This window comes from Myotis daubentonii, chromosome 19 (assembly GCF_963259705.1).
Source record: "Myotis daubentonii chromosome 19, mMyoDau2.1, whole genome shotgun sequence".
Classification (NCBI taxonomy): Eukaryota; Metazoa; Chordata; class Mammalia; order Chiroptera; family Vespertilionidae; genus Myotis; species Myotis daubentonii.
Genome location: NC_081858.1, coordinates 15,090,406 through 15,117,935, shown reverse-complemented (window position 1 = coordinate 15,117,935; position 27,530 = coordinate 15,090,406). Strand labels below are relative to the sequence as shown.

At 42.1% G+C, this 27,530-nt stretch overlaps 2 protein-coding genes across 2 annotated transcripts in view; one reads left to right on the top strand and one right to left on the bottom strand.

The window, feature by feature from the left end:
* Positions 1-3,869: 3,869 nt before the first annotated feature.
* On the bottom strand, positions 3,870-17,775 carry SPA17 (sperm autoantigenic protein 17). Its single transcript, XM_059676635.1, has 5 exons — positions 17,627-17,775; positions 16,422-16,602; positions 9,118-9,188; positions 7,275-7,343; positions 3,870-4,183 (listed from the first exon to the last, which is right to left on the bottom strand). Exons 2-5 carry the CDS (start codon positions 16,573-16,575, stop codon positions 4,043-4,045), a joined length of 435 nt encoding a protein of 144 aa, XP_059532618.1. The 5' UTR covers positions 16,576-16,602; positions 17,627-17,775; the 3' UTR covers positions 3,870-4,042.
* Positions 17,776-17,844: 69 nt separating this feature from the next.
* The window catches only part of SIAE (sialic acid acetylesterase), a 41,179-nt gene continuing 31,493 nt past the window's right edge, over positions 17,845-27,530 (top strand). The window contains 2 exon segments of the mRNA XM_059676633.1: positions 17,845-17,981; positions 22,456-22,617. Coding sequence (XP_059532616.1) covers positions 17,915-17,981; positions 22,456-22,617 — 229 coding nt within the window. The 5' untranslated portion in view covers positions 17,845-17,914.

Sequence of the window (27,530 nt, the reverse complement as noted above, 5' to 3'; positions counted from 1 at the left end):
AGTAAATAAAAGCAAGGGATTCTAAATTCATTATTGGGATAGCACTGCAAGCATATTTTCTATTGTTTCAGGATTTCAGATAAACAAGTTTTCCTGATACCTTTAAAAATTGGTTTAATATCTGGTTTATCAAACTGAGCCCTACGTTTTAGTAATAAAATATTAAATGCTTGGTCAGAAACCTCTGAGACAGGTGTCTTCGGGGCTAGAGTAACAGCCGACTTCATATTATATCTGACCTTTAAGGGTAGTATGTTTATACACTTCCCATGGTGACCTCTTGGTCTTGGAATGTTGACAATTCTTTGCTAGGGTGACTAGTAATGCGTGTGATGACGCGTAAGATGTTAGTTACAATAACGTCACCACCCAGCAGGCTTTTATTTTTGGCTCTACACAAAAAACACTGCTTATTCCCAAGAAAATCTCATTCACAAAAATAAGGTCACATTCTGAAGTATTGTGTTTTGCCTGTTTGGTCTCTTCTGAGAGCCCCCCAGGCATAAATGTCACTCTCAGTGGCTATATTTGTCAAAAGCACTTCAGCTTGCAAATGAGTTTATCCACATCACAAACTGGTACAACATGGGTCATCGTTATATGTTTATTACAGATACATACGGCCGCCCCAGAACAATCTGGTGTTGGGCCCAAAGTGGTAGCCAAGTGACCATGATCTCTCTCATTTTAATATTTGATCAGGGGGAGGAAAATAGGACTGAAAATGAAAACCCTAGTCTATGTGCCTAACGTGCTCTTTAGACATATCCTCAGGCCCAGAGAGCTGCATGTAGGAAATCAATACCTGGCTCCTGTATGGCCTCCTCTCCTTCCCAGTAAGCAAGAACATGGGAATGATTTTACAGGAAGAAAGCCCACAGTTTTAAGAAAATGTGGTTCCTGGTGAAAAGCTTCCAAATGTTAGAAAACTCAAGTTGATATGAGGAATCAAGAGAAACTACTGGGCGAATTTTATGGAGAATTTAGGAAAGTCACTGTTTAGTTGGTTTGAGAACAACAGCAAAGGGGAATGACGTCGTGTTTAAAGGCAGAAGGACAGCAGGACCTCAAGAACAGCCATATCTGGACCTAATGTATATCCTGCATTTCAAGGATTTGGTGGACCTTTCAGGGGCCTTGGGAAAGGAGTGAATGTATTTTGCACGTGAAAAGGAAGAGCAAACGGCGGTCAGTTGAATTGCTGGTTCTTCACAAATTTTCACTACCCTCTCGTAGCGTTATGGGCCCATGGGGTCGTCGCTATGATTGCAGGGTGAGCAGTGTGTTCCTCCCCTCTTGACTTTGGGCTTGATCAAATGACTTTCTTTGGTGAATGAACTGTCAATGGAAGTATTATGAGTAAAAGCTTGAAATATTCTTCCATTTTGGCTTTTCCTGCTTGTGCTTTGTGACCACCATGAGGACAGCGTGCCTTGGGTAGCCCTTTCAGCATGGGCTCAAATAGGACACATGCCATAGAGATACTATAATTTATCCTTGAGCTCGCAGCCTGAAACAGACCTTCCCCAGCCAACCCACAGAGCCTCAGCTTAGAGCAGCTTAAACCTGAACCTAATCTTAGGTCTGGAGTCCAGCCTAGCTCCAGCTAACGTGCTTCTGATCCACAAACCTCTGAGAAAAATACATCACTGTGCAGCATTCATGTGGCAATGACTGAACGACCAAAACAGAGGTAATTGCAATAATTCTCGAAGGAGATGGTGGAACTACCACCAGGGTAGTAACAATAGAAGAGGTCAGGTTCTGGGTGTGTTATATAGATAGAGCCTGCAGGTCTTGCCGATAAATTGTAAATGAGGTGTGAGAGAAAGAGAGGAGCCGAGGATGAATTCTACCTTTTTGGCTTGAGCAAATTGAAGAATAGAGTGGTCATTTTCCAGATTGTAGGCTCGATTCCCAGTGGGGGGTGTGCAGGATCAATGTTGATGTTATTCCCTCATCAACGTTTCTCTCTCTCCCCCCTCCCCTTCCTCTCTCTAAAGTAAATAAAAAACATATTTTAAAAAACACCAACCCCCCAAGAGTGTTATTCCTATGTGTTGTTAAAAAACCACATTCATGCCTCTCTACCTTCTCCTCTTCCTATTCCTCCACCAAAACATCACTACCATTAGGTCACCACGTAGAAGTGTGTGTGTGTGTGTGTGTGTGTGTGTGTGTGTGTGTGTGTGTGTGCGCGCGCGCGCGCGCGCTGGAAAGCACAGTGTTAATCACTTTACAGGTATAACAGAATGATTGCATAAGTTAACCGGTACTCCCCTCTCCCCCTCCCGCTGAGTATATACTCACTAGGGGAAAAAGTCCTTTTTCTTCTGGTCTGCTTTTCAGGACTAGGAAGCTAAGTCTTTGCATTACAGAAATTCTGGGTCCCGTTGATAATCCCCCAAGCAGGATGGCTTTGAGAAGAAACGGGGTTGGAGGCTGGTTCTTTGAATGCCATAGGAATGAGCAGCTGGGTTTTTTTCCTCCAAGTCTGGGAGAGGGGCGTTAAGGATGGAAGGGAGGGGTCCAGTGGATATTAGAGACTTGTGTTTAGCTAGCATGTAAGGGCTAGGAAGACCCTGGAAGCGGGGAGGCTGTCCGGAGGTGAGTGCAGAGTAGAGAGTGGATGCCACAATCCTGAGAGCAGTGGTATACGCCACCTGTGTTTCAGTGGCAATCGCGTGGGTAAACATGTTGTGGAGCCTGGGAGTTTGCGGGAGACCACTCGTTATGCACACCCTATGGCTGGTTTTAAAAACTCCTCAAGGACGAGCCACCGGCATGTTAGTGAGCTTTGGGGACCAGTGGTGGTGTGACTGTGAACTGAGAGAGGTATAATGCTAGAACCGAGCCTGGCACGGCCAATGTCGTGCAGACAGGAACCCAAACCAGCAGGACACCACGCCCGTCTGCCTGACGAGGCTGCATCTTTGTGGTAGATGCCAACAGCATTGTATGGGAAGAGCCTCCTTTCCATTTTCTTTTGGGAAAGGAACTATCTTTTGGTGTAAGACACGAGCCTTGCAGTTTCTTGAATATTCAGGAGTGGGGAGGCCTCCAAAAGGAGACACTGAACTTTCTAAAAATAAGGCACCGGGCTTGGTTTGCCGAAGTTTGTGATTTTGTGATGAAGGTATTACCATTTCTACATTAAAGAAATGTGAAAGGCCCGGCTGGCATGGCTCAGTGGTTGAGTGTCGACCTATGCACCAGGAGGTCACGGTTCGATTCGCAGTCAGGGCACATGCCCGGGTTGTGGGCTTGATCCCTAGTAGGGGGGCATGGCAGGAAGCAGCCGCTCAATAATTCTCTCTCATCTTTGATGTTTCTCTCTCCCTCTCCCTTCCTCTCTGAAATCAATAAAAATATTTTTATGAAGTTATGATAGCTTTCATTTTTTTCAAATATGATGCATTAGTTTTATTGTGTCGTTCTGGAGAGCAAGATAATAAAAAAACTGTCAGCTGCATAAATGTAAGAACAGATATTCACTACCAAACTCCAGCACATGAATTCTGCTCAATACAGTTTTTAATGAATGACTGAATGCAGGCATGCCAGATGAAAACTTACAAGGAGGCAGATTTTTGACTCAGCCTATCTTCTAATAATTCAAGTTATTCTAAAATTAACTGGACTACCCTTGAAAGGCAGTGAGATTCTCTATCACTATGCGTGAAACAGGAGCTAAAAGACCGTGGCCAGGGATGTGGTAGAGAGGACTTGTTCGTTAGATAATGGTTAGACCACATAACCTCTGAGATCTCTGAAAACTCATACACTCCAGTTCTAAATCCAAGGGTCTCTATACATAGACTCGGAGAAGTATAAATAAGACTTATGATCTCAGGGAAATCTTCAAGAGGCATGTGTTCAATGGCATGTTTATTAACAATGCCGATGACAGACTTTCACAACAGCAGCCAGTGTTATTCCACTACATCGAATCTCCCTTGCTAAGAAAAAGATGACAATCACAACGTGGTTGATGGATTTGAATTCTTTTTTCATGTTTTCTGGGGGGGCAAAACCAGTCTCCTCAGTTGTCTTCCTGTGTTTTCTCTTCAGGCTCCTCTTGTTTCATTTTCTTCACCTCCTCTCTGGCTAAGTGTCCCCGGAACAGTGCTTGGATTTTGACAGCAGCCAGCTCCTCTTTTTCCTTATCTTCATCTGAAGAGTCCTTCAGGGAAAGGAGAAAAAGAGACTTTATAAACATCCCATACAGTATTTTTTAAAGATTTTTCACTTTTAAATTTTATTTAAAAAAATACATTTTTTTATTTTCAGAGAAGGGGGAAGGGAGAGGGAGGGAGAGAGAGAAATATTGATATGAGAGTGGAAGGTGGATCGGCTGCCTCCTGTATGTCCCCTACCAGGGATTGAACCTTCTACCCAGGCACATACCCTGACTGGGAATCCAACCGGCAAACTTTTGGTGCACAGGACAACTCCCAAGCAACCGAGCAATACCATCCAGGGCCCCATACAGTATTTTGATGCCATAAAAAAGAATGCATACAAAAAATAGTGCATACATTTAACCAATTTAGGGATGTAACCATCGAGATATGTTGTTTCCTGAGGGAATTTTATATAAATATATATATTGTCACGTTGTCTATGTACCAAATGATACATGCCAAAATAGAAGGCATTGTGTTTTGTCATTCTTTAATATGTCTCTACATTAAATCATGGTTGCCAACGTTTTCCCTCCAAAATAGCTCCTATTTAACAGTTTCCTGAGCAATAACATTTTTTTTTGGGGGGGGGGGGTTGGTAAGAATCCTTGAAGCATGGTAAAAATGTCAAGAATAGCAAATGTGCTGTTTCAAAAAAATCATGATTACATAAGATGAATTAGTGTTAATTTCTTAATTTCTCAATAACTAGCTAACCAAAAGCACACATTTTGAGTTCCAGAGAGAAACCTACTTAGTCCAATAATGTCAGTTTCAGTATGATTGTTTAACTTTTGTGGGTGTGTTTTTGTTGTTGTTGTTTTTTGTTAATCCTCAACGGAGGATATTTCTTCATTGATTTTTAGGGTGAGTGGAAGAGAGAGGGAAAGACAGAGAGAAACATTTATGTAAGAGAAAACACATTGATTGGTTGCCTCCTGCACGTACCCCGACCAGGGGAAGAGCCCGCAACCAAGGTACATGTCCTTGACTGGAATTAAACCCGGGACCCTTTGGACCACAAGCTCTATCCACTGAGCCAAACTGGCTAGGGCTGATTTAACTTTTGTATCTAGCTTTTGGTTTGTTTGTTTATTAAATTTAGGTGTAATTTACAGACAGTGAAATGCATAGATCTTAAGTGTATAATTCAATAGGTTTTGATATTTTAAATTATAAAAGTGATACACACATTTAAAACTTACCACTGGTAGTGAAAGTTTTCTCCCCTTTCCCCAAATCCTACCCCTAAGAGGTGACTATTATTATGGTTGAGTGTATATATTCTTCCAAAGTTTACCAATAGACAAAGTATTCATATGGGTACATGTATGCCTTTTTGTTTTAAAGATGAGCTTATGCTATTGACAATGTTCTGTTACTACTTTTTCATCTAACAACATAGCTTGGTTCCCTTCATCTATGTTATTATTCAGGATATAATTCTGCTCATTCTTTTTTTCGCATAACACCATTGTATTACATTGTATTGGTGGGCGCTGACTTATTTACTCAGCCTCCTATTGACAGACCTCTGGGTTGTTTACCTCTCCTCTCTCTATATACAATAATGAGGCAAAGCTAGCTCTCATTTTTGTTGTTAATCCTCACTCCAGAATATTTTTTCCATTGACTTTTAGACTTTTAGAGAGAGTGAGAAGGGGGAAAGAAGGATGGGGGAAGGAGGGACGGGAAAGGAAGGGGAGGGGGGAGAGAGAGAGAGAGAGAGAAAGAGAGAGAGAGAGAGAGAGAGACATTAATGTAAGAGAGACACATTGATCGGTTGCCTCCCACACGTGCCCCCCACCAGGGGCTGGGGATTAAACCTGCAACCCAGGTTATGTGCCCCTGACCAGGAATTGAACCTGTGACCTTCAGTGCACAGGTGGACGCTCCAACCACTGAACCACACCAGCTAGGGCTCTTAAAGTTTTAAATGCAAACAAAATGGTATAAAGTCCTCTGAGATGATGGCTCAATATGGACAAGTAAATTACCCTGAAGTTGGAAATCAATGGGATCTCAGCTCAAACTCATGAAAAGCTGTGAAAGGGCACCTAGCGAAGATGTAAACAAAACTAAACTCCCTTCCTTCTTTCCCGCCCTCCCACTGCATCCTGAGCCAATGTCAGGCTAAGTTGTCCTGATATAATTCTGGAATAATTTGTAAAGGTTACAGGGAAAAGTCATGTCCCACTGGACAGGAAGTAAGGCATTCCTTGAGGGGGGGGTGTCCATTTTAGGTGTCAATTACTGGGTAACCAACTGGGACATGGAAAGGAACTCAGAAGCCTGGCCTTCAACACTGGGGAGAGTGAGCTCTTCTTTCTCACTAGGCTTGGTCCTCTTGCGTCTGGACTATGAAAATTATAGAGAGTGATATGCTGGTAAATGCTAAAACACTGCCTCTCCAGGAAAAAAAGTCCTGATTCATTCCATTTGTCATGGTCTTAAATATTCCTTCTATGGCTGATTTCAAGCTACCAAAGTGACGTTACCAAGCACAGGGCTGTGGAGAGATGTACACACTCCTCTCCTGAAAGCTGAGAACTGGCCCTAGCGCACCAGGGAATACAGGACTCATATGGCATCTACCCAGGTCTCCTCCTCAGATGTGGGTGTCAGGCAGGGAGTGTTTTTGTAGAGGGCAATGCATGGAAGGTAAGACACATTGCTTGCGTAAAGCATTTCATTTGGTTGCATAATTCCCTGTGAGTTTCCTTGTCATCTCGGAACCTTTGCCACCGTGTGGTGGTGACATCATCACTGAGCGAAAAGCTCCCACACTGGAAAGTGAATCTGAAGGGTCAAGCATGAGGCTGGCGAGTTCTGCCTGCTCTTCCCCTTGAGGAGATTCTTCCATCTGTTGATAATCTTGGGAAATAAGATTTTATTTTTAAAGGGAAGAATGAATTTTTCTTTATAAGAGGCATGACTAAAAATGACCTGCCAGTTGGTTTATTACTGATGTTAGTTACCTAGAAAGCAAAATCACAATTTTAACGTGGATAATAGACTAGATTCATATTTAGAGTATGATTATAAATTGAGTGATATTCTCTCCTGTAACGCATGGAAAATTGAACTTACTAAGGCTGTGACTGGTGTCTCCACTTTCTCAGATGCCTGAGACTTTTCTTTCTCGGCTGGTTCTTGCTCCTGGAGAGAGAGGGAAGAGGACCAAATAGGCAATGTTTCAAAAAATAGTAGTCTTGGATCAAGCTGCTTAAAGGTAATTAAATATTACGTTAAGTTATTGAGAAGAAGTGGTAATTAAATACATCCTGATTTTTAACAAGGAAAATGGGTGGCAAAAGAATAAATAAATGAAAACTCTCAAGGGAATATGCATAAGTATTAAAGATGAAGGAACTGGTAAAAAATGTTTGCTTTTGGAAAGTATATTACATTGTTTTATATTCAAAACAAACCATTGTCTTATACTAAAAGTAGGTGGGATGCTGTAATGAATCCTGAGCAAAGTATAAAAAAGAGGTGCCAATAGTTTCTAAAATAGAAACAAAATAAATGTCACTGTGTTGCATAGTGTGGAATCCAATTGACTTTTTAATGAAGTTTGTAGATTTTAAATCTAAGTCAAAAGAGTAAGTTTTGTTGTGGGGGATGATTTAAATAGAAAAACGGAAGCCAGCTCTGCCTGCTTTTACATGGTTATGGAATCTTTTTCCAAAATAGAGACATTGCTAATTCCCAACTTATGGGAACAGCTTCTTTAATCCATAAAATAGAAAGGACAAATAGGCTAATCAAATGAAGTCTTTAGAATTCAAAAGAGAAGAAAGAGCTGATATAGCACCAATATTTTAAAATGTTCAACATTTTCCTTTGATTCCAATAAAGCATGAACACAGAGAATCTAGTTAAATGGAAATAAACAGAACATTTATCTTATCTGGCAGGCACAAATGGATGGAAACTCACTTCTGAACTCATGGAATAGGTGACAGATATTTCCCCAGGAAATTCCCCAAATCTACTGTGGAACACCATCAAAACTTGGACTGTGTTAATTCCTTTTAATTCAAATATGTGTGGGTGCTTTGTGGCTAATGGTTTATCACTGCTGTCTAGAGTAGTGCGTTCTCAGACTTTAATGTACCTACATTTTACCTTTGGGGATCTTGTTAAAATTCAACTTCTGATTTGTAGACCTGGGGTAGGGCGCTAGACTGAATTTCTACCAAGTTCTTAGTTGATGCCAATAATGCTGCATTCCACACAGCCTTTCTCAACCAGTATTTCTTATCTGGCCCACAGAACACAGAATATTTTGAGTAATTATTGTCTCAATTCTCTTCAAAATGATGCATTAACTATGGTGAAATGATGAAACATTCTTGATACAAAGGAGAGAAATTGATTGCTTACATGAAATGCGTGCCTTCCACTTAGGGCTTAATTATGTTAAGGAAACTTGGTGGAGAAAGACTGGTTCTAAGAACCAGTAAAGAGAAGATAGGTTTAGTCTCTGAACAGATTAGCTTTATACAGAAAATTCTATCTACCATTTCCATCTTTAATTCTATTCAGTCTTTTGTAAGTGCAATGACAATAAAATAATTGGACGAATAGTGTTTTATTTTATGAAATATTCATTAATTCAACAAATACTTATCATCTGCTACTGCTAAGCACTGATGCCCAATAAAATTTGAATAAATGAGAATAATTATTCTATAACTTCAATTACATTCTTCCTGTTGATCATCTTTAAATTTACACTATGAATCTAGTATGATTCAGATACTTTGAAAAGAATGTCTCATCAGAAAGAACATTACAATTAAGAAGCTTTAATAAGATATTTTGGGTGCCTCTCACAATTTATATGAGTCCGGGAAGATCCCAATAATCTCTGTTTTGGAGACAAGGAAAAGAAATAACCAAATCCATTAGTTTCACAGGACCATACCTTGAATGCATGGTTGTTATAGAAGCGGTCGTCCACCTTACTTCCCCATTCTGCTGGATCGAAGTTGGTTTCTAAATAATAAGAATATAATGATTTTGGATTTATTTTGAGTTCATTAAAGTAAATCTAAAGTAACACAAAATAAGCTTTTTCAAATCACAGGTTCATTGTTGCCAGTTGAAAATCTTATTGCTGTTATACATAGCTTAGCACTGCAGATATAACCAGTGATCATTAAATATATGCTGATGAATTAAACATTAGATGAGCCATTGGGTATATTTAGAAAGGCAGTAAAAACTGCCTTCACAAAATTTATAACAAAATGGGAAAGAGAGAGAGAAAAAACAAATGCCAATACTTAAATATAAGTATAGAAAGTTATAAGCATGAACTAGTAAACACAGGAAAATGTATACAAATAAATGCTAAATAGTAAGGAAGTTTGGAAAAGCGAAGGATGAGAACATTTTTGAAAAAATTGAGGCATATTAGCTTGGCCAGCGTGGCTCAGTGGTTGAGTGTCGACCTATGAACCAGGAGGTCATGGCTGGTATTACTTTATCTACAAATATTTATTTCAGTATGCATCACTAAGATATAGACACAATATCATTATCATACCTGAAAATACCAACAATAATTTCTTAATATTAACTACCCCAATTCCTCCCATTGTCTAATATTTTTATTTAATTTTTACTGTTGGTTTGTTTGAATCAGAACCCAAACAATGGGCACACACAGCCTTTTATTATGTCTTTTACATCTCTGCTCATTGAAAGCTCCCTACCTCCCACCCCATATTTTTTCCTTGCAATTTATTTGTTGATGACATTGGGTCATTTTCCTTTGGAGTTTTCCATAGTTTAGATAGTTTTTATTCTATTCCCATGATGCTTTTTAACAAGTTCCTCTGCCTTTGAACTTTCTATAGATCAGTGATGGCAAACCTATGACACACGTGTCAGAGGTGACATGCACACTCATTTTTTTGGTTGATTTTTCTTTGTTAAATGGCATTTAAATATATAAAATAATTATCAAAAATATAGGTCTTTGTTTTACTATGGTTGCAAATGTCAAAAAATTTCTATATGTTAAGTTAGGGTTTTTCAAAATGCTGACACGCCGACCTCAAAAGGTTCGCCATTACTGCTATAGACTGATCTGCAGTTCAATCTGATTCAGGTCTGATTATTTTGGGCAAGAATATAGGTAGTGCAGTGTAATGCTGTCAGGAGATACATAGTACCTGATTGTCTCTCTTTATAATTTTTATGGACCCATTGATGATGATTCCTTAGATAATTTCTTTAGGTGTTGCATAATGGCAGGGCTCTAATTTTATTATTACTTCATTTTGGAGTACTCAAAAAACAACAAAAACTTTTCCTCATCAAATATTTGGTTACCCTGAAATACAGTTCTTACAGAAAAGGTAGGTTAAAGGTTTGATTCTTTTCCTTTATTTACCAATTTTCAGAATAATCAGTGGGTTCCTTAGGATTCTCTTAAGGAGCTTCTTTATTTATGTATTTTTTTACCATGATGAACTCATGAATATTTAACAAATTGGATGAATTTCAATTCATTGCATTTATTATTCTTTTTAATTCTCACCCAAGGATATTTTTCCATTGATTTTTAGAGAGAGTGGGAGAGGGAAAGACAGAGAGAAATATGTTTCTCTCACATTGATTGGTTGCCTCCTGCACAAGCCCCTACCAGGCCCAGGTTGGGGAAGAGCCTGCTACCGAGGTACGTGCCCTTGACCGGAATTGAACCCAGGACCCTTCGGTCCGCAGGCCAAGACTCTATCCACTGAGCCAAACCAGCTAGAGCACATTTATTATTCTTTTTTAAAAAATTTTGTTTTATTGCTTAAAGTATTACAAAGAGTATTACATATGTCTCCTTTTTTTTTTCTTCCCGTGACCTTCCCTCGGCCTCCCCTACCCCCACCCCAGTGTCTTGTGTCCATTGGTTATGCTTATATGAATGCATACAAGTCCTTCGGTTGATCTCTTACCCCCAACCCCCACCCCTCTCTGGCCTTCCCGCTGTAGTTTGACAGTCTGTTCGATGCTGCTCTGCCTCTGTATCTATTTTTGTTCATCAGTTTATAATGGTCTTAATTATCCATAAATGAGTGAGATCATGTGGTATTTTTCTTTCATTGACTGGCTTATTTCACTTAGCATAATGCTCTCCAGTTCCATCCATGCTGTTGCAAATGGTAAGAATTCCTTCTTTTTCACAGCAGCACAGTATTCCATTGTGTAGATGTACCACAGTTTTCTAATCCATTCATCTGCTGATGGGCACTTAGGCTGTTTCCAGATCTTAGCTATGGTAAATTGTGCTGCTATGAACATAGGGATGCATATATCCTTTCTGATTGGTGTTTCTGTTTTCTTGGAATATATTTCTAGAAGTGGGATCACTGGGTCAAATGGGAGTTCCATTTTTAACTTTTTGAGGAAGCTCCATACTGTCTTCCATAGTGGCTGCACCAGTCTGCATTCCCACCAGCAGCGCATGAGTGTTCCCTTTTCTCCACATCCTTTCCAGCACTTGTCGTTTGTTGATTTGTTGATGATAGCCAGTCTGACAGGTGTGAGATGATACCTGATTGTTGTTTTGATTTGCATCTCTCAGATGATTAGTGACTTTGAGCATGTTTTCATATGTCTCTTGGCTTTCTGAATGTCCTCTTTTGAAAAGTGTCTATTTAGGTCCTTTGCCCATTTTTTGATTGGATTGTTTATCTTCCTTTTGTTACGTTGTATGAGTTCCCTATATACATTGTATTGAGTTCATAATCAATGGGCAAAAACTAAAACCATTTCCTCCAAGAACAGGAACAAGACAGGGATGCCCACTCTCACCACTCCTGTTCGACATAGTACTGGGAGTATTAGCCATTGCAATTAGACAAGAAGAAATAAAAGGCATCCAAATTGGAAAAGAAGAAGTAAAACTGTCCTTATTCGCAGATGACATATTGTACATAAAAAACCCTAAAGACTCCATCAAAAAACTATTAGACTTAATAAGTGAATTCAGCAACGTAGCAGGATACACATTATTCTTATTGATGCTCCAGTTTTCCAAAACTGGCCAGTAGGGGCTTATTTGGATTCTTAGCTACTCTTGAGTCCTTTGGAAACAACTCTAGTAATCTTTGACAGTTTCCTTATTTTCTGGGATGGCAAGATGTTCAGGCTCTTCTTTGTATTTCCTGCCCAGTTCAGAAATTACCTAGTTCTCCAAGAATCCTGTTTCTTGGGGAAATGGCAGTTAGAGCCTCTAGTAGGGGCCAAGTATTCACTGGTACTAGGTTGGTCTTTGTTTTGAGGCCTTTTATGAAAATGTATAGAACTAAAAAACACTTATTTTATTTTTTATGTTTTTCCCCCCAAATTTTTTAAAATATATTTTATTGATTTTTTACAGAGAGGAAGGGGGAGGGATAGAGAGTTAGAAACATCGATGAGCGAGAAACATCGATCAGCTGCCTCCTGCACACCCCCTACTGGGGATGTGCCCGCAACCAAGGTACATGCCCTTGACCGGAATCGAACCCAGGACCCTTTGGTCCTCAGGCTGACGCTCTATCCACTGAGCCAACCCGGTCAGGGCTATTTTTTATGTTTTTATTGATTTCAGAGAGAGGAAGGGAGAGGGAGAGAGAAATAGTAACATTAATAATGAGAGAGAATTATCGATCAGCTGTCTCCCGCATATCCTCCACAGGGGATTGAGCCATCAACCCAGGCATATGCCCTGATTGGATATTGAACCCTGACCTCCTGGTTCATAGGCCAACATGCTACTGGACCACACTGGCCAGGGCACTTCTTTTATTAAAAAAATTATATAGTATATTATGAGGTGACATATTTTTTAATTCAAACTTAGGATTACAGGATTTTATTTACTTTATTTATATACATAATATTTTTATATTTATACTAGAGGTCTGATGCACGAAATTTGTGCAAGGGGCTCAGCCTGAGGCAAAGGAGGTGGCTGCCTTGGCCCTCGCAGTCCCGGCTTCGTCCGGAAGGTCACCTGGAAAGATGTCTGGTCTAATTAGGATATTATGCTTTTATTATTATAGATAACTTTATTTTTATATTTTAAATTTTCAGTTCAAATTTAAGATTACAGGATCTTATCAACTTTATATTTGTAAATCATTTTTCTTACGTTAAAAATCTTATTCCTAATTACAGTAGGATAGTTACTAATTTGCTATGTCCTACAATTGTAAAAAATAATTATAGGATAACTGTGTTATAATATTAACAAGAATTACTAAAAATAATTTAAGCTATGTTAAAATTCATTTTGTTTTAAGGCTATAACCATCAGGGATGTACAAATTATTGTGTCATAAAGTCACTTGAAATAATCTGTATCTGTGTGGTTATGCTACCCATTCAATACGAGCTAGGTTTGTCTGTTGCACTTCGCTTCTAAATTTTAGAAATTAACAATTTTTAAATTTTATTCTATTTTATAACTATGTTAACATTTATGATTTCAAACTCAAGATATATTCAGAGAAATCTAGCTTCTATCTTGTTCCCTCTATTCTGTTCCTTCTTTCTCTAGAGGTAAATGTCATTTAAAAAGATTTAAAATATAAATAACAGCTATGTATTCATACCAACACTCCTTTATTAGAAAATGGCATACTACACATGCTTTTTCCACCTTACTTTTTTTCACTTAATATATCTTGAAGATCACTCCATAGCATCATATAGAGATCTTCCTCATTGTTTTTTTAAGCTGTATATTATTCTATTGTGTAGATGTACTCTAGTTTACTCAATAAATGCCTATTATGGGTATTTAGGTTGCTTCCTCAAATAACAATGGAATGAAAAGTGAAGTAGTGGAATTTCTGGGTCATTGCCATTTCCCCTCCTTAGAATTGTATCAAACTAGAATTGGCAAACTTTTGGATTTTTGCCAATCTGATGAGTAGGGTTGGTAGTGGTGGTGGGGTGGTGGTGACTCAGTGTAGTTTTGATATGGGCCTCTATTATTATGGGTTAATTTAAGTAGATTTTAATAAGTTAAGGGCCATTTGCACTTATTTTTAAAAATATTTTTTAAATAGATTTGAGAGAGAGGGGGAGATGCAGGGAGTGACACCCATTGGCTGTCTTCTGCATGCCCCGACTGGCATGCGACTGGAATGGGAATGGAACCAGCGGCCTCCTGGTGCCATGGCTGATACTCAACAGAACCAAACTGGCCGGGCCATTGCATTTATTTTTGTAAACGCGTATCACTTGCCCATTTCGTTATACAGTCTTGTTGGGCTTTTTTCTCACTGTTTTTACAAGCTGTTTATTTATTAGGGTGATTAACCAGTTGAGATATAAATTGCAAACATTTTTTTCTCAGTTTGTCACTGTAGTTTTATTTTCCTTACGGCAATTTTTGTCATGTAATATTGTCAATTTTATCTCCATCTTTTCCCTAATTGCTCTTGGATTTTTAAAGTAATTATAGCAACTTGGCTAGCAGTCCCCCCCCCCCCCGATTTTATGTTATAGAGAAAAGTTATCCATTTTTTCTAGTATTTATAGGTTTCATTTTTTAAAATATTTAAATGTTTGATCAATTTGGAACTTATCCTGGTGTATCATGTAAGGAATAGATCAAACTTTATCTTTTTCCATCTTTATTATATCATTTAATAAAAGCCCCCCTTTTGTCTAGTGATTTTAAGATGCCACTTATTTAATTTACTAACATGCTTCCTGTCACAAAAATAAAAATTAAGACTAGTAATTACCTATGAGGAATGCTGGTAAGGAAATTCTTGGATTGTGTGAGAGACTGGCCTAGAGGACTTCATTCTGCCCACTTGGAGAGACTAAATCCTAATACTTGTATCAGGTAGAAAACTCAGCTTTGGTTACATGAGTGAAAATGGGTATGATGCTTAAAACTTTTTCAAATTTTTCAAATAGTCTTACCCATTTTTATTCGAGTTAGTATTCTGAGACCATTACTCTGAATCACCAATTGCTTTAATTATGATCCAGTAACAATGACTCAAATGTTTTGTAATAGCATGTTTTTAAGGTCTAAATTTAAATAAATGACTAAAGACATTTTACTCATTAATTTATAAAATAAAGTTATAACAACAAAATTAATGTTTGTTATCCTAAAGGATTTCTCTCAATAGCTTTTAAGTGGCACTTAAGTTTCAGATTGTGCAACACACATTCAGTGACTGGATATGGAAAAGATGAGCAACATTCAGGAAACTGGCAGAGATGTTGAGCTCTGCCAGGGTACAGCAAGGAAGACAGGGGGTGGAGAGCTATGCAGTGTGTATGGGAGTTGTTTCAATGCAAGCCTTGTGTTTCCTCCTTCTAAAAAGACTTAAAATTGAATGTTTATTTATTTTCTGTTTCTCTAGGCACCTTTACCGCTCTGTTGGAATACTGCAATCAAAAGTAATGATAATTGCTTATATTAAAAACGGTGGCTCTAGTTATATGTTTTAAATAGACATTCATAGCTGTAATAACCCCCATTTTGACCATTCGGTAGGGTCTTGATAGTCATGAACCTTCAAGGCGAGGAATCTGGAAATTTTATTTATGAAAATGAAGAAATTGCTTTGGCTCTCAACTAAAGAGTCAGGGTTAGCCTGGATCTTAGTCTCTGAGCGGGATGGAACCTTGCGGGACTAGAAAAAGCATATAAATTACCTTCCCAAGATGGAAGTTCACTTTTCAAAGCACTTTTTCTCTGTGCCTTTATTGTAGGGCAGTTTCATATCCTTCAGCAAATACCAATTTATGTAATATAAGGCGTGTAGGATTATTATTATTATTATTATTATTATTTTTACCATACTTATAACACCTTCAAGTAAAAAGAGAAAAAAATGTAAAGAAAACCACAAACTCTCCACCCACTGCCTTGGGTGTACGGGAACAGCCTGCTGGGAAATGGAGAACTATCCTAGATGACCTTGTGGGGTCACCGTCCACCCAGTGTGGGCACGAGAAATACAACCAGGAAGGTCTGGGTCACCAACTGGTCATCCTCAATAACGTGAAATAATGTGATTCGCGAGAACCTGCCAAAAAGGCAGGGATGTTGTTTCAAACACCAACAACTGAAGCCACCTGCCTCATCCAGGCTTTCTGGGGAATAGGGATGGTCTCATGCAAGTTTCACCATAAACAAGTACTTAAGTCTCTCTCTCTCTCTCTTCTTTTTTTTTTTAAATGCCTATATATTTTTTTAAAGCTTACTCTCTCTCTTCTCTAGAAGATCCTCAAAATATGCTGCTGCAAAAGATGGTATATTTTCCGGTTGCTGCCTCAGAATCTCACGTGTCAGCCCTTCCAGAAGATTCCCAAATCCTTGTGGAATTCGGTAGTGGGTGTTGGAGAATGGAATCGACATCTTCTTGGAAGGAGCTGCCTATTGTACCTAGAGATTCACCAAAGAGTGCTTACTGTCTTTAAATCTGAGTATACTTATGTAATCACAACTATGGCAACAAATTATGTCTGAATCCCAAACTTCCCGGCCTTCAGCATTTCCCCCAACACAAACCAAGTCCATCCATTTGTTCTGATGAGTTTTGAATTCATTAACAATGCATCATTATTCATTAGAATAGTACAAATGCAGATTTAATAGCTCATTCTTTTTATTACAAAAAAAAATCACAGCTTTTCCACTGTGACACTAAGTACCTTTTCTTCCTCTTTAAAAGGTGAGAGTAATGTTTGCCCTCTCACAGGAATTTACGGAGGATGGTTGCTAAAACTTCACTTTAAATTGCCGGAAAGACCCTGTTTAGGGTCTAAAATTAAAAAAATTTTTTTTTGTTGTTAAAAGTCAGCCCTGGTCGTGGTCCTAGAAATTATTCTAATTTGTTAAACGAGCACGTTTCACACTGAGTCTTTCCCTGGAAGGCGCGAGCGGGCAGGATTCTGCAATCCCAGCCGCCCAAGCTCTGGGATTCCTCTATTTTCTCGTTTTCTCTCGACCAGGTCTTGTCTTCCCGTCTGGGAACCCAAGGGCTGGATGGAGGACAGCTGTCCGGCCGCGGCCTGGGCGACGGAGCCTGCAAAGCCCCTCGGGCCCGGCCTGTTGTGACGGTTAACGCCGAGCGGGGCCGAGGCCGCGGCCGGGGTCTCCGTGGGGCGGTTTCACGAGGCCGATCGGTGGAGGTTTCTTTAACCCCCTTCCCGAAGGACCAGGAGGTGCGGTATGGAGTCCTCTGAGGTTGTGACACGGACCGGGGAGGCCCTGCCCCGATCTGAGTGCCCCTGAGCCGATCTGGGGAGCGGAGGCCGCACGTCGAGGACCTGGGACTTCACCACGGCGGCCGGCCTCCCACCGGCCCCGGCTCCCGGAATGTGTCGGGGATCCGGAGAGAATTCGGGAGGCGAAGGGAAAGGGCGAGGTCTCGGTTTTGGAGAAGAAGTGGGGTAAACCGCCTCACCTCTGGCTTCTCCCAGAGCTGGTGCCGATGGTTCCAGTTGTTTGTTCTCGTTGCTGAGGAACCGTTTCTTGTTTTTTTTCACCCCACTACGGCGGCCGAGAAGGGACAAGGGGCGCCCTCGCGGACGGCAGCAGACGGTTTCGCGGACGGCACGGCCTGGAAGGGTGGGGTCAGATGGCCCCGCCCACGGCCCCGCCCACCCCAGGCCCCGCTCGTCACAGACCCCGCCCCCTCCCTCGCCTGACCCGGGGCTGCGTGACCCGCGCGGGGAGACGGAACTTAGCGATCATGGTGGCGCTGGGGGTCGCGTTGGGGCTGTTGCTGCCCTTAGTCCTGTGGGCCCACACGCATGCAGGTGAGGTGGCCTGGCTGGGCCCGCCCCCGCCCGTCAGCCTAGCGGGCTCCGACCTCCCGCGTGCTCGCAGGCAGGACCCCCACCCACGACTCCTCTCGAGGGCCGGGAAGGGGCCTCCAACCCAGGCCTGGACCGCTGGTTCCGCTGGGCTATAGCCTCTGCCCTTCCGCTTCCTCCACCCCGTCCAGCGCGCAGGGCAGATGGAGAGTTGGGTTAATCTGAGTTGGGTGGCCCTCGGGGTCTTTGAATAACTGCCGGGGAGCTCGAAGGGGTGCGGGGTGCGGGGAGAGGAAGCAAGTTATATATTTGGAAACAGGTTGCCCAGAGTCCTGCAAACCATTTCCGTGCAGCCCTCTCAGTGGAACCCGAGGGAGGGATTGCTTTAAGGCAAGGAATTAGATGTTACTCGTTGCGGTGGTGACAGGGCTGTGAAGTACAACTCCCTCGCGGGCTCAGAATATTTAAGGCTCAGCTTCGGTTGCCGGTGCAGCCGACAGATATCGGTGCGGGGATAATGTGCGTGGCACTGGGGAGGAGGGCGACCCCCTGACTGTTGTCCCAAGGCAGACCCTGTCATTTGAAGACACAAGGCTGGACACTGGGTCACAACTGTCTGCTAGTGCAAAGTGGAAGCGATAATGCTGGACCTGTTTTTTCCCCTTCAAACACGCAAATAGCGGACCACAGAGATCCCTGTGAAGAAATGAAAGTTGAGCCCTAACCGGTTTGGCTCAGTGGATAGAGCGCCGGCCTGCGGACTCAGGGGTCCCAGGTTCGATTCTGGTCAAGGGCATGTACCTGGGTTGCGGGCACAGCCCCCAGGGGGAGTGCAGGAGGCAGCTGATGGATGTTTCTCTCTACTCGATGTTTCTAACTCTCTATCTCTCTCCCTTCCTCTCTGTAAAAAATCAATAAAAAAATAAAAAAATAAATATATATATAAAAGAAATGAAAGTTGAGGTGGGAGAATGGTTGGAGTGCAGAAAAGTGACTGCTGCTCTCCCACAGAGCCCAATAAGTACCCTGTTCAGACAAGCTGCAGCCCACGGGTGCTTTTTCCTGGGGTTTAACCGGCGTGTAAACTAATCTTTATCTCTCTCAGCCTCCCACAGTGACCTCTGAATGTAACATATGATGTGGAAGGAAGGTGAAGAGAAGAGTAGGGCCATTATTCTATTCGCTTTCACGGTTAAAGGCTGTTAGCTTGGATATCTGTATTTTATCTTTGCCTTTAGGTCATATCCTTGCATCACCTTCATTGCCACTGGCTCTTTTTTGTTGATGGATACTCTGAATTTTCCTTCTTCATTTGGTTGCACATCCTGGACTCTTTCCTTCATATCATTTCCCTGTGTTCATATTTACCATGTAATATTTGAGATGTACAAAAATATATGTAACCGTGAAACAATATGAGCTAGGATGCTGCCAGTTTTATTGAGATTCCCTGGGTGTTCCTCATCAGAGGTAACCACTGTCCTAATTTCTTCAGTCTACGTACTTTTTTTTTACACTCCTCACCCGAGGATATTTTTTCCATTGATTTTCAGACAGAGTGGAAGGGAGGGAGGAGGAGTGGAGAGAGAGAGAGAAAAAAAAAATCTATGTGAGAGAGACAAATGGATTGGCTCTGGGAGTCGAACCCGAGACCCTTTAATATGTGGGCCGATGCTCTAATTACTAAGGAAAACTGGCCAGGACTCAGTCTGCTTTTAATGCTGGTCTCTCCCCCAGAATACTAATTCCTGTTTTGTTTTGTTTTCATTGATTTCAGCGAGGAAGGGAGAGGGAGAGAGAGATAGAAACATCAATGATGAGAGAGAATCATTGATTGGCTGCCTCCTGTACACCCCTCACTGGGGATGGAGCCTGCAACCCAGGCATGTGCCTTTGACCGGAATCGAACCTGAGACCCTATAGTCCGCAGGCCCAGGCTTTCTCCACTGAGTCAAACCAGCTAGGGCATAATTCCTGTTTGTTTTTTAATCTAATATCCAAATGAAGGAAAAATTGAAAACCTAAAAAAAAAAAAAAAAAAATTGAAAACCTTAAGCCTCAGTTTCTTGTTTGACAAAAACTTCCCAGTCCTGCCTCCTTTCGTGGCCTCCTGCTTTGCTCCTTGCTCCATCCCTTTGAAGTGTTCCACTGGCCACTCCGTTTGGAATGTAAGCTTTCTAAGGACAGCGAACATGACCTTTGACTTACCGCCAGTTTCGAACTGTGACTGAGTGGAAGTTGCAGTAACATTGGAATCAAGTGGCTTGGTTTCTAGTCCTGTCATAAACCACCTATGTGATCTGGGGCCAAAGAAACTTAATGTTTGCAGTGTGTTTAGCACAGTGCCTGCCACAAGTAAGCGAATTCATAGAATGTAAGCTCCCTGCTGGCAAGGATTTTGTCGTTGTCCCCCCCCCCCCCCGTTATATTCTCCATGCTTAAATGGTCCCTAGCACATAGTAGGCATCAATAAATATTTGTTGAGTTAATTAATATGCAAGCTATATTTTTAAATTACCTAATCTACTTGGGTCTCAGTCTCTTGGTCAGTAAATACCATGATTATAAACTCTGGGTGTGAACGATCTTTCTACCTCTAAAATTCTTTTTATTTTTATTGATTTCAGAGAGGAAGGGAGAGGGAGAGAGAGATAGGAACATCAATAATGAGAAAGAATCATCGATCGGCTGTCATCTGCACGCCCCCCGACTGGGGATCGAAATCGCTATCCGGGCATGTGCCCTGGCTGGGAATCGAACGGTGACCTCCTGGTTCATAGGTTGTTGCTCAACCACTGAGCCACTCCAGCTGGGCTACCTCTAACGTTCTTTAACTCAGAATAGAGCCCTGCACAAAGAGGCTTCTTACATGTGTGTTGGAGAAGACGGGCTGATTTGGAAAGGTGTTTCCTTCAGCCTCAGATAGAGTCTGCACACATCTGGGGCCCTCCATGTGCACCGCCTCCTCTGCCAGTGGCAGCCAGATTTCTTCACTCCATCCCTTCACCTCCGCCCTCTCTCGGCTTAGCTTTGAGACCTTCAGCTTTGTTTCATAAGAGGCACCTACCCAAGACAAGGCCCTCCCACAGACGTGCTGCTCCCCGTCCCTCCCTCCCGCAGGCTGCCAGCACTGTGCTTATGCAACTCCCCTGCGCAGTAGTCTCTTCGAGCACTTTCTCCAGGCAGCCACGCATCTCCAGCCCAGTGGGCTTCTGCATGAACTTTGATGGTCGTGTCGGTCTCATGATGGAACTAACTCAGAAGAGAGAGCTGAGGGTGTTGAGGGACGGGTTCTTATTCGAAGTGCAGGACAAACAGGCCACCGAGCCTGTGTAGGAGGCCCCATTAGCTGTGCTGCTCCTTAGCGTATCGCCTCAGGGGCCATCATCACAGGGAGCTTCTAGGGAGGGAAATGTCAACCTTGTTAGGTCTGATTCTCTTTCCTGCCTATCATTTTTGTTGAAAATCTTTAAAAAAAAATTTTTAATAGTGTTAATTATTTTCTTCTAGGGGGATTTTTGTTTTTGTTTTATTGAGACAAAGATGTAGCTTAAGTTTTTTTTTTCCCCCTTTTAAGTGTTGATGAGGAGCTCGCTGAGATCATTTGGGTAGATGCTTGTTACTAATGAAATACTTCTATATAGGCTGGATGTTAAAAATAGGCATGATCTTGTTAAAGTGAGTTCTTGTTCAGCCTTGTTAGTGACTGTAGAATAAAATCCACAGTTTCGAGTGCTCTTTCTCTTGTTCCTTGTGCATAATTTAGCTGGTGAAATGGGTAAAATGGTGACAGAAGACCTCTGTAAGGACACTGTGACCTTCTAACTCTCACTGACTTTATTTTTTGCACCTTCGTTTACCTGAATTTACCTTCGAAGGAAGCACATTTGTCGCAGATATTCATAAATGCTTATTTAGCATTTTCAGTGGGTTGTTAAAAAGCCATAATAAGGGGAATTATTCGAGGGACATTCACCCTGGTAGGGTGGAAAGGGGGGGGGAGATTAGAGAGGGCTTTTGGAGAGAGGCAAGCTTCTTAATTCCCTGCTACTCGGGAGTAGGAGTGGGAATGGAAAGTAGAGGAAGGAAGAGGTTTCTTTTTCTCATAAACACCATCTGTAGGGTGCCTAAAAGGAGCATCTTAATGCTTTGGGAGGAGAGAGTCAAGCAGTGGGGCCGGGCCTGAGAGCAAAGGCAGGTCAGCAGCTCTGAGCGGGACGACGTGTGTAGGACATGGGTTGCCCTGGGCTCTTGGAGTTTTCCTTATTGGTCTTGTACTGTGATGTATCTTGTTGGAAACTGTTCTTGTTATGTTGCTTACCTCATTGGGAGGAATAAGATCTGGTTTTGGAAGATTAAAAGTCCCGGGTATATTCAAATGCTCTTGTATAAAGACCGTATGTTCCTTGCTCTTTAACCAGATTCGAGCAGTGACGCGTGTTCCCAGTGATGCTCTTCTGTTTGCTGAATTCTCTAGGTGCCGGTTTTCGGTTTGCGTCCTACATCGGTGATTACATGGTGCTACAGAAGGAGCCTGCCGGGGCAGTGATTTGGGGCTATGGCCTACCTGAAGCCACAGTGACAGTGACGCTGTGGCGAGAGCAGGAAACCCTCATGAAGAAAGTGACTCATGTGGAAGGTACGGCAGCCCCCATTCTCTGTGGAGCTTTTATCTTCTTCTGCCACCTGCTGGATTATCTGAAAATGCAAGCTTGCTCTCTATATCCCGTTACTCATCCATCCATCCATCTATCCATTCATCCATCCATCCATCCATAATAGCTATTTGATAGCTATTTGCGTATTTACCGTGTGCGAGGCACTGAGGATATAAATTAAGACTAAGTCAAAGTGCCTGTCCTCCAGGAGCTCATGGAATAACGGGAACAGACACTGAGTTACATAGTGCAGTGCGGTGCCTGCTGCGATGAAGTTGTATATGGGGTGTCATGGGATACAGAAGAGAAACATCTCCCTCAGATTGGATGGTAAGGGAAGGTTTACATAGAAGGTGGCATTTGAACCGAATCACATATAAAGGAGAGGCAGTGTGGAGGAGTGGTTAGAACCCAGGCTCTGAAAATCACTCTCTGGATTCAGGTCCTGGCTCTATCTCTTCATGGCTATATAACCTTGGACATGTCATTTAATATCTCTGTGTCACAATTTATATGTGAAGTGAGATAATAGTATTTGAGACCATGTGGGTTTTGAATGAATTAGCACATATAAAATACTTAGAACAGTGCCTGGCACACAGTAAATACTGAAAAAAATGTGAGCCGTTGTTATAGTTATTACTGTTATTTTAGTCAATCACTCAAATATTTACTGAGTGACTACTGTGTGGCAGATACTGTGTTAGGTACTGGTGATACAGTGATGAGTGAAACATATGTGGTCTCTCCCCTAATGAAGCTAATAGGTTAGGCAAAGAGACAGAAAAATAATAGCAATTACTGGGAAGTGTCTAAGTGCCACAATGGAGAAGTACTAGGTGCTGGGGAGTGCTTAGTAGGGATAATTAACTTAGTCTAAGCAGCGGTTCTCAACCTTCCTATTGCCGTGACCCTTTAATACAGTTCCTCATGTGGTGACCCCCAACCATAAAATTATTTTCGTTGCTACTTCACAATGTAAATTTTGCTACTGTTATGAATCGTAATGTAAATATCTGATATGCAGGATGTATTTTCAGGGGTTGCGACCCACAGGTTGAGAACCGCTGTGAGGCTAAGGTTTATCTTGAAAGATGAGTGGAGCAAACCAGGCAGAGGGACTCGCCTGGCAAAGGCACGGAGGCACTAGTGAGCTTGGGCCATTGGAGAAATGGCTCATGGATAGGTTTGTCTGGAACACTGGGGCATGTGACTGGCGTTGGTTGACAGGAGACAAGTTTGGATACATAAGGAAGCTTGTTATTGTTAAGGAGTATTGGATGGATGGATTTTAAGCACAAAATAACACAATCAGCTTTGTATATTAGAAAGATGACTCTGGCAGCACTGTGGAAGACTGATTGGAGATCGAGCAGAACAGAAGTGGGGGGACCTGTTAGCCGGCTGTTATGATGTTCAGGGAATAGACAGGGAAGGTTTGACCCAAGGCAGTTGCTGTGAGGATGGTCAAGAAGTTGAGAATTAGCAGCCTTACAGAGGAGCCTCTGTCCAAAAGAGAGAAAGATGGTGGTGGTGGGCGTAGATCTGTTTGTTAGGCTTTCCACATCTGCTTGGTAGAGAGCGAGGGTGTTTTAGTTTGTGTAGAGCCACAAGCCTATTTCAGCAGCATCTTGCTCTGTCCTGCCCATGAGGTAAAATGGGTAAAATGTTATTTGGAATAAAGAAAGTAGCTATGTAGGAAATTCTACAGGGTTTATTGAAGGGCTGACGTCTATTTAAATATCAGAGAGGACTCTGGGGTTTTTCAGGCAGACGACCTCAGTTTGCCACTGTCTATCTCTGTTAATATACAACGTATTACCTGTATTCCCTAGGCGCCCACAGCAAAATGGAATTTAATAACATAAAGGTTTTTGTCTGGCAGACCGGCACTACAGCATTGGGAAAATTAAAACCTGATGGATGGCTGGGAATATAGTCAGGTACAGGGCCTATTCAGATTGTCAAATGAGGCTTGGTCATTCAGACACAGGAATAAAATTAGGGATATTAGCATATATCCTCTCAGTCTTGCACACATGGGAATGCATATGTGGATGATAAAATGAGGGTGTGTCTCCAAACAGATATGTTGTCTCTAACTTAGAAAAGAAAAAGTTCCTGGTTGCAGTGTTAGCATGCATACTGGTTTTCTATGCTGCATAATAAATTATCACAAACCTAGATGCTTAAAACAACATACCTTTGCTAGCTCACAATTTCTGTAGATCTGAAGCCTGGCTGCTATTGAGCTGGGCGCTCTTCTCAGGGTCTCACAAGCGGAAATCCAGGTATCAGTGGGCTGTGTTCTCATCCAGAGGCTCAACTGGGGAATGACCTACTTCCAAGCTCCCCAGGCTGCTGGCAGATTCATTCCCTTGTGCCTGTAGGATTCATGGCTGCATCTTGGTTCCTTTCACCTCTGACCTCCAGATACTCGTTTTTTGTGTTGTTTTTTTTAATCCTCACCCAAGGATGATTTTCCCGTTGACTTTTTTTTTCTTTAGAGAGAGTGGAAAGGAGGGAGGGAGGAAGAGAGAGAGAGAAACATTGATGTGAAAGAGACACATTAATTGGTTGCCTCCTGCTGGGCCCCAATGAGGGCCAGGGCTTGAACCTGCAACCCAGGTACATGCCCTTGACTGGGACTCGAACCTGTGACCCTTTGGCTCATGGGCCAATGCTCTAACCACTGAACAACACTACCCAGGTCTCTAGATACTCTTAAAGGGCTCACCTTATTAGGTCAGGTCCACCCAGGATAATCACCCTTTTTATTAAAGTCAACTGATTAGGGACTTTAATCACATCTATAAAAACCCTTTATGTTTCCCATGTAATGTAACCTAATCATGAGAATGACATCTCATCCCCTTTGCCATTTTCTGTTGGTTGGAAGCAAATCACACATTCTGCCTGCACTTAGGGGGAGAGGGTTATACAAGGGTGTGCCTTATTGGGGGTCATCTCAGGGCGTGTCTGCCATAGCACGCTACGGTTTAAGTAACCTGCATAAACAGTTTTGTCGATAAACAAGTACTTAAGTATTTTTTGTTTTTTAAAAAACATTTCTATTTGGTGGTGGTGGAGGACTTTATACAGAATAAATGCAGGTAGGCAAGGGGCCTGTAAAGCTTCCTTTACCTCCAAGTCACTCCCACAAATCGCGAAAGTGATTTGCAGCTGGAGAAGTGCCAGGATTCTGTGTGGGACGTGAGAGGGTGGCTTCTTCCAGCTCTAGGTGTTTCCTTGTGGGAAGGGAAAGGTTGTGGATAATTTTCCTTTTTCTGTTCTTGGCTTCTGAGATTTGGCACAACAACCTGAAAAGTAATTAACATCTGATGTGAATAGCAAGAAGAAGAAAAAGAAAGCACTTCATGACTAATCATGTCTCTAGACAAACTGTTTTCGTTTTTTTCCCTTTGATTGTTTATTCTTCCCGTTTTTAGACGGGGGCTGGTCAGGGAGGTGTAGAGGAAATGGAGATAGAGTGTTCTTTACCTGTGTCTTTTGCTGGAATGTGGAGAGAAAATAGAACAATAAATAGGCCACCAGATATGCTGTCAGACATGAAAGCACAAAGCCCCAGTCAGTTTGCAAGGCTTTCTTGTGGTGTCACGGGAGGGCGGGGTAGAGGGAGTGGGGGGTGGGGGGTTGGGGGGAGGTTGTCATTTACAGGATGGAGTGCCTGGCACACTCTAAGTAGCTGTGTTATGAAGGAAGGAGATGAAACTTCCTAGATGGGAGAAGAAAGATCTGAGGAAGCAGAGGTTCGGATGTGACGAAAATCTACAGAAACCTGCATCTGGATTGGGAAAAGAGATTGCAGGATAGCAAGTGATTAGGGCCCAGAAGAAGGAGCCAGAGCAACGGTTGCTCAGCAAGCCCCCCAGGATTAGCAGGAAGCCAGCTGGACAGGGAACTTTAACTCTTTGTGGTGGTGACTCAGTTTTATTATTTGGACTCAACCTATTGGACCTGGTGGATGCACACAGATTCTAAAAACTACAGCCGGACTTCATCATCCTGTGATGAGCTCCACTTGAACTAGCCCTCGCCTCGCAGGCCAAGGATAATCACTTCTCCTGTGAAACAGGGTGGCTTCTGCCTTTATAAGCCCACCCTTGCCTTTGATCTAAGAAACAGTGTACACTAGTGGTTCTCAACCTTCTGGCCCTTTAAATACAGTTCCTCATGTTGTGACCCAACCATATAAAATTATTTTCGTTGCTACTTCATAACTGTCATGTTGCTACTGTTATGAATCGCAATGTAAATATCTGATATGCAGGTTGGTCTTAGGCCACCCCTGTGAAAGGGTCGTTCGACCGCCAAAGGGGTCGCGACCCACAGGTTGAGAACCGCTGGTCGACACAGTGACTGCTCTCCTGTGTATATACTTACATGGGAGGAGATCCTCATTGTTTTATTTATTTTTTAAATACATTTTTATTTATTTCAGAGAGGAAGGGAGAGGGAGAGAGAGATAGAAACATCAATGATGAGAGAATCATTGATCGGCTGCCTCCTGCACACCCCCCACTAGGGATGGAGCCCGCAGCCCGAGCAGGTGCCCTGACTGAGAATTGAACCGTGACCTCCTGGCTCATAGGTCACTGCTCAACCACTGAGCCAGCTGGGCAGTCCTCGTTGTTTTAAATGGATGGTTTCTGAGTTACTTCGACCATTAGTAACCTCCCTGTAGTAGATCCGATTTCCCCTGCCGTGCCTGGCAGTTAACTTCCTAACACTCGTTACTGTACCAGAGTTTATTTTTCTGTAGAGGGGAGAGGGTAAAAGCTAGAAACTAAAAGAACTTGAGGACTAGAACAGAGGAAGTTCTCCGAGGTCTCCTCAGACCAGTGCTTAGGAATAAGGCTCAGGCCTTAGTTGT